The sequence below is a fragment of the Ceratosolen solmsi genome, unplaced genomic scaffold, assembly GCF_000503995.2.
Source record: "Ceratosolen solmsi marchali unplaced genomic scaffold, CerSol_1.0 scaffold2, whole genome shotgun sequence".
Classification (NCBI taxonomy): Eukaryota; Metazoa; Arthropoda; class Insecta; order Hymenoptera; family Agaonidae; genus Ceratosolen; species Ceratosolen solmsi.
In genome coordinates, this window is record NW_011948422.1 from 1,924,800 (window position 1) to 1,936,429 (window position 11,630).

At 38.1% G+C, this 11,630-nt stretch overlaps 1 protein-coding gene across 2 annotated transcripts in view; it reads right to left on the minus strand.

Annotated features, from left to right (window-relative positions):
- Positions 1-2,284: 2,284 nt before the first annotated feature.
- eRF3 (eukaryotic translation release factor 3) overlaps positions 2,285-11,630 on the minus strand; it is an 11,470-nt gene continuing 2,124 nt past the window's right edge. The window contains exons 2-7 of one of the 2 annotated variants that reach the window (XM_011499006.1): positions 6,969-7,162; positions 6,180-6,306; positions 5,218-5,680; positions 4,118-4,424; positions 3,212-3,644; positions 2,285-2,758 (exon numbers count right to left, since the gene is read on the minus strand). In XM_011499006.1, coding sequence (XP_011497308.1) covers positions 2,715-2,758; positions 3,212-3,644; positions 4,118-4,424; positions 5,218-5,680; positions 6,180-6,306; positions 6,969-7,162 — 1,568 coding nt within the window. In that variant the 3' untranslated portion in view covers positions 2,285-2,714. Of the gene's footprint in view, positions 2,759-3,211; positions 3,645-4,117; positions 4,425-5,217; positions 5,681-6,179; positions 6,307-6,968; positions 7,181-11,630 lie in introns of both variants that reach the window. The other variant, XM_011499005.1, reaches the window with a different exon arrangement.

Here is an 11,630-nt window from a genome sequence, read left to right on the forward strand (position 1 = left end):
TTTTTTAAAAAAAGACGATCATTATGGATACATTTATTATAATAATGCATGTAAGGTTGCCTCGATAATTTTAAGGTTACAACATTACACACATGACTATATATATATATATATATATATATATATATATATATATATATATATATATATATAATATTGAAAAAAAAATAAAAAAATAAAGTAAATTAAAAAAAAAACTTACAAGATTCCTGCTATAAAATATCTCTTTTATTTACAGGATTAAAATGTATTTAAAAGCTTTTTTTGTTCTAGCATACGAAACAGTGATAGACGAGGTAGCCTGACAGGTATGACTTGCAACGATGTATATGACAATTTTTTCAGGATTCTCAGTACCTCTTAGCATTGTTCCAAGTTGTTTTCATAAAAATCGCATTTTACAATGTTTTTTTATTTAAAGAGACACATGGCTTTCAATTTAAAAATATTAATTTTGTTTTTACATACAAGGTGTTAACTGATATATTAGAAGCTGATGCTTTTTCATTTAGACACCTTTTGTTACAAAATTGTAATTTCCTTAAAGTAATCGAACATTTTTTTGTACTCGTAAATAAAAGAAAGTTATATAAAACGATAGATGCAAGTATTCGCAATAATATTATTTATCATTTTCCTCGTTACATTTGTTAAAATTTTCTTTTCGTCAATGACAATCAATCGGAATAATGCAACCGTAATGGAAAAACATGTCAATACAGTGTTTTTCGACGAAGTGAACTGTATGCCTGAGAAGAATGAAACAAGTTGATTGAATCGAATGACTTTACTGTTGGCGCAATTATATATATAAAAATATGCATGTGACCTCAGATTGCGGTGCATGCTAAGCCTCTTGGAAATCTACTTCTTATTTCATTTTGACCATTAAACCTTTTTCATTTTTTTTATTCTTTTTTTTTTTTTTTTTTTTTTTTTTTTTTTTTTTTTTTGTTTTAAGTTGCTCACCATCGCACCCTATACTGTACTTTATACTTTAGCATTATTGGTAGTTCACAATTAAATCAACTAATATTAGTTCAATTAATAATATTTAATAATAACAATGGGCTCGTAATCCGATCCACATACTTTACAAATATTTCCAGATTACTATTTATATTCTCATTTTTTAATCTTTATTTATTTATTTTTATCTTATCATCATCACATTCTAAAATATTCGAACGAGCAGAAAATTTCACCTCTGTCATCGGCGTTGGTATGGTGATCACAAACGCAAAGGTTTTAATCCGAATTGATAGATGAAATCGTTTTCTGTTCATTTTCAACATTGTTGATTATGCTAACGAATACTTTCGTGAATATTTGATAAAATTAAATGCAACTTCATTGTTTTATTAAGGAAAGTAGTATCAAGGAACATTATTCAAGCTTGTTTTGTAAAAATCATAGTTACACTATGACTAAACATTTCAACTTTTATAGCATCTTTAATTATAATTAAAATAAAAAGAAAACGAGTTTCTTGTTACGTTTAGATAAAAACCCTTGCATAAACGTTTGATCAGTTTATTGTTAGAAATGCACTTTTGTTTGTTAAATAAAACTCTCCTAGCCGCACGCGTAATAACAAATAGCAATAGTAAAACGTCTTACACTGGCAACATACGCATGATATATTATAACAAGCCTGTTCGAGCTCCCACCAAAACAAAAACTCTCGCTGAGACTTAAGAACTATCACTTTGCAATCTGAATTAAAACTTAGTACCGTTTTTATCTTCTGCTGCCTTATATGTACTTCCCAATAATATCTTTTCCATTTAAAGTGAGCAGTTAGTTAGTCTTTTTACAATTTGTAAATACGACGTTCAATAACATAAATGAAAGGCCAAAGAAACTATTAATAATCGATACAAATTGAAAACAAAATAAAAAATAGACTTTTTCTCATATTTGTTTTTAATGACAATAAAATAAGAAACAGTACAATAATAATAATTAATAATTAATAATTAATAATTAAAAATTAATAATTAATAATTAATAATAATAATAATTAATAATAATAATAATAATAATAATAATAATAATAAAGATAATAATATAATAAAAATAATTCAGTAATTATAAATTGCATGTAATATTAACTAGTTTATTCGAGTTACCTCGTTTTCTTATCCACCAAATTCTTGATAATTATAATCGATATTTTATAATAATAATGCTAATATTAATAATAATCCCTTAGTTATGTTTTTTCCCGATATTATATTTTCTCGTTTAGTTTGCAAAACTCTGTAAAACAAAAATATCGTCTTCACGTTATTGAAAAAACTTTATTACTAATTTATTATTGGGTATTAATATCCCTTTACAAGAAATATCACTCAACGCTCAAATGTTCTTGTTTCTCGGGAAAACCAGGCGGCCTTCAATCATCGTTTTTTTTTTTTTTCATTCTTTTAAAGTGATTAAAAGTAGCTTGGATTTCGGCTTTTTATATATTTTCTTCGTATATATAATTCGCATATACCTCTACATACTCTGATCAAAAATTCTCATCGGTATGATATAAATTGGTGTCGAGTGTATGTGTACGTATATCAGTGTTTCACGAGTAATCGACGTGACTGTTGTTTGTATTTTTTATTTTGAATATACCAAGTGTTCGGCTTCTTATCGTTGCTTTCACATTTTCGTCACACTGTAAGTGTTCTCCCTCTCGCGGCTGTTGATAATAACCAGGTTTACTCGACCACCTTCAGCACCTTGCCAATGGCAATAGTTTTATCTACAATCATATCAGAAAACGATAAATTAGCTTTGTTCTCTCCGATTAATACACCAAATTTATATTATAAATACATATATGTATACACACGCACGCACACACAACCACCCACCCACCCACACGCGCGCGCGCGCGCGCACACACACACACACACACACACACACATAAAATAAACGTATAATTAAAATAATATTGAAGAATAAAATTTACTTTATTGATAAATTATCAAGTAATATCACTATTTTTTAATATATTATTTATCAAACATTATAATCCATATTTCAATTCTTAGAAACCGCGTTCACTTCAATTAAACATCTTTTTCTTTTACTTTTTCAGCTTTGTTTCTCCTCGAGACATTTTATTATAAAATATAACAAATATTTGAACCATTCTAATCCACAACAACCCTGATAATATTAGAGGAATAATAAAGCATCATCGACAACTTACTTTCGTCCCTGAGAGTAAATCTTCCCATTTGAGGGAACAGTTTGAATTTTTCAAGGCATATAACTCCGGCACACTCGATTCTCATGATTGCCACTTGATCTTGTTTAACGAACCTGGGTCGCGTTTTACTCTTCTCGCCCGACTTCTTATCAACTAAACAGATCAGAGTCTTTACTGTGACTTCTTCTGCAGCACAGTGTATGTGCATCACAGCACTGTAGCCAGCACAGATTATACTCTTGTGTTCCAAAATAACGACTTGTGCGTCGAAAACTTTTCCGGTCTTGATAGGATTATTACTATCGCAAAGCACAAAACCAGGGCTAACGTCCTCCTCCTCGATACCCTTTAATTTAATTTTTACATTTTCACCAGGGCCCACAGATGTGACTTCTTCGTCATCCGACCACAGTTGGTCCACTACTACTGCCGTCTTAAATAGACAAAAATTAAAGTGGAATATTAGATACCGATGGTATAGCAATGGCACAATTGTTTAAAAATTTTACTCGTCTTAATAGAAGTAATGTGATATTTTCTATAATAGATATAATATATAAGATATTATAATTGGACAATAGGATTATATAATTGAATTACATTGATTCTTGATTTGTGAGTGGAAAAAATATTTTTAATTGCTTTTATTATATTGCACCACCTATAAATATAAGCAACATTTGTTCATTGTGTTTCATCGAGATTTATATACTCAACATATCATTTTAGAAAAATTTGATCGTAAAAATGACGATAAAATTATCAAATAAAATTCAACAACTATATATATATATATATATATATGAATGAATTAATTGATTGTGCTTAATTGATCAGAGGACTCCTTAGAATATACGATTAGAACAGTATATATTACGATATAGAGCAATTCTTGACAATAATTACCCTGTTTGGCATCACAAAAAGCGATTGTCCTTTTTTAGCTTCACCTGCTTCTACTTTACCCATTACAACTGTGCCCATGTCCTTATATTTATCAACAATGGGCATTATAAATGGACCACTACTCTTGCGATTGAGAGAAGGAAGAGAATCTATAAAAGGTATGAATGGTGGACCCTTGTACCAAATGCAAAGACTTTCAGGAATTGCATCTTTCAAGCCTATTCCAAGTTGTCCTGATACAGGCATAAAGGTGAGATCTTTTGCTGGATTGAATCCTAATTTACGGAGGTATGGTAAAATTTTGTCTCTGAAAATAAAATGACTCATAAGTACAGCTGAATAAATAGCGTTGCAGTTAAAATGTTAACTCGATAAAATTTTGATACTATATCAATAAAGACTTAATGCTTTGGCTGATTAGATTAAAAATTTAAAAGCTTTTGTTTCAATTATTCGCTAGGTTAGATTCAATTGTACATGAAATTGTAGACGCTCAATCTAATTTTCTATAATAACCTTTTCAATCGCCTTGACCTTCAACTGGCCACCGGTCTTATCAATTCATAAATTCGAATTTTCTAATTAAATTAGAACCATCGTCGTTTAATAGGCCGTTAGTAAGGAGAAAGCGTACACCTTAGTATAATAAAATTTATTTTGTATAATTTTCTTTGATTTAATTTCCACTTCTTAGCCATAATACTACAATTAAAATTAATGAATCGCTCAAAGAGATATTATTAACGACTTAAAGCCAACCCCCATGCAATCTAACTGTTAATTCTTCCTCATTAAATTACGACTCTTTTTTCCTCACTTTTTCAAGTCTACCAGGCGTTAAAAATAATTACATATAATGATATTATTGGTAAAACATGTATTCCGTAAGTAGAATCAAACGAATATTTCCGTGTATATTCTAATGCCGCGCTGCACACGATGTTGCAAATACGAACATAAAACCGTTCAATGAGTAAATAGAATTATAAGCAAACAAGTGGATGCCCACCATCGCAGGTACTAGTTCGTTTTCATTAAGAGCTTGGAAAACCGTAAGTGCATCAAAGAAATGAGGCGTAAGAAAGCCAATGGACATTTACCTGCATTCGTTGTATCTGGCTTCATCCCATTCGACGGTGGGGTCATCCATCTTATTAACTAACACAACCAGATGTTTGACACCAGCAGTCTTGGCGAGCATCGCATGTTCCCTCGTCTGACCTCCCCTGTCGAAACCCGTCTCGAATTCTCCTTTCCTCGCTGATATGACGAGGACAGCGAGGTCCGCCTGGGCCGCACCCCCAATCATATTCGGTACGAAGCTTTTATGGCCTGGCGCGTCGAGTATCGTAAAATGCTTTCTCTCGGTCTCGAAGTACGCCCTCCCAACTTCCACGGTCTTGCCTTTCTCTCGCTCCTCCTGATTGGTGTCCAGGGCCCAACTTAAGTACCATGTCTCTCTGCTTCGCTCCTTGGCCTCTCTTTCGTATTTCTCCAGGGTTCTCTTGTCAACCATCCCCGTCAGAGCCATTATTTGGCCACCAATAGTCGACTTGCCAGCGTCTATTATTCAATGAATTGTAGCATTCGTTAATTACGAAAGTTTAAAAAAAAAAAAAAACCAAAAAAATTTTTAATTTTACATAACATTTCATTTAATTTATGCAGAGGACGTTTACAGTTTTTCCTCTTAACAGCGATAAGTGAGTATTCAACTAGTCTTTAGCAATTAATAAGCGGTAGACCTATTTTATATCTCAATAATTGATCGAATTATTATATCTCCTACTTACTTTACACTAAGATGTTCAAATTGATTTTATATTAAACTAAGATACTTCAAATCTTTAATAACGACACTTTTGACTACACTTTATTACAACATTAAGAGATATAATAACCATTGAATTAATTTGATTATAAATAAATATTTATTATAATCGTCATATACAATACAATTCAATAATTTAATTCTACTGTATGTACAGGCTGTCTTAGTATATTCGATGCAAATAAAATGAAAACGATTAGTAATCTAACTGTTGTAAATAGTATTACTTACCCACATGACCAATAAAAACAACATTTACATGCTCTTTTTTACTCTTCGTATCTTCCGTAACTTTAACAATTTTCTTCTTTGGCACCTTAACGACCATTTCTTCATCTTCTTCAATTTCAACTTCGACCTGAAAGAGTTATATGTAAAACACTAACTGTAATAAAAAATTTAATATATAGTATTTGTAATCAACATATTTGTAAAAACAACAATTTCTTTTCTATTATATAAATATCTATTTTAACAGAACAAATGCACATCCTGAATTTCTTAACAAGTTCTATGGCATGAGTGACTCGTTTAAATTAGAAACCATACTCATCCCTACATAACTACATAATAAAAATGCCACATCCTTATCCGATTAGATACATTGCGCAATATATTTTATTACCAATAATTTTATTATTATTTAAAGCATTTTTTTTTTATTTAAATAGCACTGTAATTTATTCCACCCTTATCTGCAGATTGTTTATCTATGTAAAAACAATGCTCTTAAAATACATAACCTAACACTAAGCAACTAGTAATTCAAAATTTATGCACACATTTTGAGTACGTAAAAACATTAGTTTAAATATAATCATAAATTTGATTAAAAAATACTGCTAAAATACATTCACATTTATTTATAAATAATATTTCAAGGGTTTTATATGATTGTTAGAACTAGATTATTCGTTGTACAAGAGAAATGATCATGTATGGAAATATTTATTCTTTAATCTTATTTTCGATCCTACAAACCTAATGGATGTTGTCGAACTAGCAATAATTATTATTTACCTCCTCATTTTCTGGAGTTAAAAGAGGATCTCCGTCTACCGCTGCTTCTTCCCAGGAGTCTGCGGGTTGATGCTCCGGACTGGTATTTGTAGAATCGGTATTTAAAATATTAGGAGGTCGTGTTCCTCCTCCGGAAGGAGGTTCTTCTTCTCTCGATATTACTGGATCAGGTGGAACAGTTGGCGAATCGGTATCTACATACAATGCACGGGCTAAATTAACGTACCAATTAATGTATAAAGCCATGCCCTTACAGTACATGAAAATATACTTTTAAAACTCTTTTACGATACTCGTTCAAATAAAAAATTTAATATATTGCCATAGATTTGCGTGTCGCATATACATATATATTACATCCATTGTGTAAGCAAGATTTTATAAAAAATATTCGAATTGTGGATTAATATTAATCTATTAAAATGAAAATATAAAAAGTTGAATAGATTATACATCTTTAAAAGACATTGTCAAATTCATCTTGACATGACAGATTAGAACTAAAGGCACATGGCAGAGAAGCATTTTTAAATAAAAAATTACTTTTTAAAATTAAGAATTATTAAGATTGTTAAAGAATAGGAAAAAAGAAATAAATAGAGAGAGAGAGAGAGAGAGAGAGAGAGCAGCATAGCTTATAATAAAAAATATAATTGCCGTGTATTTAAATAGCTGAAAAGTAAAATAAAAAATGCAAGTGCACATGGAAACACATGGATCAAAATAGCTTTCGACTAAATAAAAAAAAATACAAGTGTCACTACAAAAGAATAAGATACTCGAACAAAATAAATTTCAAATGCAAAATCTACTTAGATGCAAAGAGAGCAAATTATTCAAATAGTTAAAGGAATGATTGATTAATTCTCTAACTTCAACGATAAAGTCGACAAATTGTAAGCAACATCTCCATTGCTCGACTCAAGCAGCCATTTAATTTGGAAAAACAATAGGTTCTGGCAAGAATGTCGTTTCGCGATTACACTCGCACGAAAATTGCACCACGTGAGCCAATGATTAAAATACTAATATCCATATATCAACTTCTCACGGAGACGAGCTAGAAAAGGCAGGCCAGGCGAGTTTCGCTGCTAGCGATAAGTAAACATGCGGAAATATTTTTATAATCCCCCCTCCCCCGCTCGCCTAAGAAGATTAGACTTTCGCACGCAGAGGAGTTGAATAAAGACGATGCTGACTGCCGGAAGTCAGGTCGACGAACAAATACCGAATAGAAGGTGATTCGAACAATATGTTAACATTATGCCAGACAACGGGATTCACGTAACCCAGTTTGGGGGGGGGGGAGCATTGTAAAAAAAGAGAAAAAAATTAAAGCCAAAAGAAGGAATTTGTGTATGAATGGTGAGGGGGGGGGAGAAGGGAGGGATAAAGTAAGGGGTGAGGGTACATTAGTAAAAATAAAAAGTGGCGCCGCGTAATATCGTGTGATGTAAGATACAAGGTCGTGCTATAGGAGTGCGTGCAAGTACTGAGCAGCAGGTACAATCTCCTCCTTCTTCGAGGGACAAAAACGTGTTCGTCCTCGACTCGAGAGGTTTACAACTAACCGTGATGAGTCTCGGGTGGTACGGAGATGTTAGTCGTAACGACGGCGCTGTCGGTACCGCTGGTTATGTTAACCGCGAGGTCGGCTTCTGCTGTTACTGCCGATACCGACGATGATGACGACGTCGATGATGATGGCGATGACGATGGAGATGACGATGGCGATGATGAAGATGATGGTGGTGGTGGTGGTGGCGGTGGTGGTGACGATGATGCTGCTGCTGCAGCTGCAGCTGCAGCTGCTACTGCTGCTGTTGCTGCTGCTGTTGCTGTTGCTACTACTGCTGCAGCCGCTGCTGCTGTTGCTGCTGCTGCTGCTACGGTGACGGCGGCGACGGCGGAGGTGACGGGCGATGACGGAGCCGAAGTGGGCGTCGTGGCCGTTGGCTCCGTCGCCGTCGCCGCCGCATCTGGCTTCTGCTGTAGCTCTAACTGCTGTGGCTGCGACTGTGATTGCGACTGCAGCTGTGGCTGTGATTCTGGCTGGGGTTGGGGCTGAGGCTGCGTTTGAGGTTGAGACTCTGACTGAGGCTGAGACTCTGACTGAGACTCTGACTGAGGCTCAGGTTGAGGTTGGGGTTGAGTTTGAGATTGAGGCTGAGATTGATGCTGAGGTTGCGACTGCTGCAGCTGCTGTGCTTGTGGTTGTGACTGTGGCTGTGTCTGTGGCTGTGGCTGTGGCTGCGACTGCGGTTGAGGCTGCAGCTCCTCGTAGGAAGTCTGTTCTAGGTGAGGCACGGGCTGAGCCGCAGCCGGTGACGGAGACGAGGACGACGAGGATGACGAATTGATGCAGAACGAAGGCACGAATTCCGCCGCATTGACGTTCAGTGTGGAGAACTTGCTCTCGACGGACTTGTCGAGGACGCTGTCCGCGACTCCGCTGTCCGCCTGCTGTTCCCACGAGTCCGGCGCAACGCTGTTCGCCATGGCTCCTCGCGCTCACACAACCTCTATTTCCCTTTTAGCTCTCACTCTATCTCTTTCTCTCTCGCACACACACACACTCTGTTTCGTTCTCTCTCTCTCTCTCTCTCTCTATATATATATATATATATATATATATATATATATATATATATATATCACGTTCTCTCTCTCTTTCTCTCTCTTCCACTTTCACTCTCACTCTTGGTGGTTCGCTCGCTCCTTGTCTTTTGGGCTTCGCTAAGGGTTGGGCGGACTAGTAGCTCTCGCTCTCGTTGACCCTCAGGCTCGGTGACCGAGGACGAGCCGCGCGGAGCGTCCCTTCGGCTGCCGCAGCTGCACAGACGGGCGGAAACGAGGGAGGACGATCGGCCCGTCCGCAGCGCCGCGCCGTACCGTTAACGCGCGCTCGGTCGGCCGGCGCTCCTCGGGGCGGACACGCGCGCGCACGAGGTGCGAGGCGCCGCAGCGGCCAGGCCCCCCACACCCCTGCCCGTCGACACCACCACCACCACCTTTCCAGCCAGCACCACCTCCTCCTCCTCCTGCCCCTCTATCGTCTTCGTCGTCGTCGTCGTGGTGATGGTTGTCGTCGACGTCGTCGTCGTTCGCCTCCTTCTGCTTCTGCTTCTGCTTCTGCTTCTGCTTCTACTTCTGCTTCTGCTTATGGTTCTTCTTCTACTCCTCCTCCTTTTCCACCACCACCTTCTGCTCCTCGTGCTTCTATCGCTGCCGCTCGCGATGGCCTCGTCGTACAGGCGCGTGGAATCCGCGCTACGGCCCCCCGAGAGTCTCCCCAATGAACACGCTGCGATGAAGAGAGAGAGAGAGCGTGTATGTACGTGCGTACCAGTGAGGTCGAAAGAGGGGCGGGGGAGGGCTAAGGTTGTATATGTGAGTGAGTGAGTGAGTGAGAGAGAGAGAGAGAGCTGTTGCGTGTGCCGTGGCCAATGTTCCGTATCTGCTCTACGCCTCCACCGTGTCGAACCGTCGGCCGGAAACTGCGTTGGTCAGAGTCAAAGCTGGGAAGTGGTCGCTGGTTCCGTGCACACGCGTGTTGCGCCGAGGCCCGGTGTACGTGCCGCCACGAGTTGCTGATGCTGCTGCTGGTGCTGGTGCTGGTGCTGGTGCTGGTGGTGCTGCTGCTGCCGCCACCGCTGCCGCCGCCGCTGCCGCCGCCGCTGCTGCTGCTGTCGCCGCCACCGTTGACGTTGTCGTTATCGTAGTCGTTATCGCTGTCGTTGTCGCTACGAGCGCGGGGATCGCCTTGCGCCTCGAGCGGTGCAGTTGGATTTTTACGGCAATGGTCCGACAACGACGGAGGGGCGCACCGGAGAGAACGAGAGAAGGAGAGAGAGAGAGAGAGAGAGAGAGAGAGAGAGAGAGCGAGCGTGCGAGCGTGTGCTAGAAAGGCCGCCGCGTGTCAAGCTCAAGCAGCCCGTGTGCTGCTGCTGCTGCTGCTGCTGCCAACGGCGAATCGTCCCAGTGTCGAGGCACTGCCGCCTTCGAAAATCCTCGTGGCCGTGCGCGCTGTTGCCAGACCGCGGTAGCCGTATTTCCTGGTGCCGGGGAAATCCCTTTACCTTTTACACCGAGTTAGCACACTCGCGACTATTTTCACTGCGCGCCTTCCGCGTTCGAGTCGCAGCTCTCGGAGCCGTGAACGTGTCTATTGCCGCGACAGCCTTTGTCTTTTCCAATTGGCGACCGCCTCGACGCTATTGACGTGTTTCGACTCGTCTAGGTGCCAAGAATCTCGTATACGTCTTTATCCAGCTAACAACCACTGTCCTCTTTTTCATTCTCCCGCTAAGTTGGCCATTCGCCTCCATTTTAAGCTGTCGTCTTCCACGAGCGACGCAGCAGAAGACGAGGATGATAGTTTTTAAATGTTGTACTTAATAATGATCGACATTCTTTTTCCAGACTACTGTCGTCCAACGAGAATAACTTAATGCGATACACAATGTCCTCCTGCATTGTCGATTATTATGCCATAAAAAAAAAAAAAAAAAAAAAAAAAAATATAATATTGGAAATGTGTTTGGTCAGTTTGTCATGCAATTGTGAAGATTTCTGCCGCTTTCCAATTCCTGCACAAGAATATCTAAATTTAATTTAAGCGCGGAAGATCGAAATGAGAATTACTGTACGTTTTTTCCATTA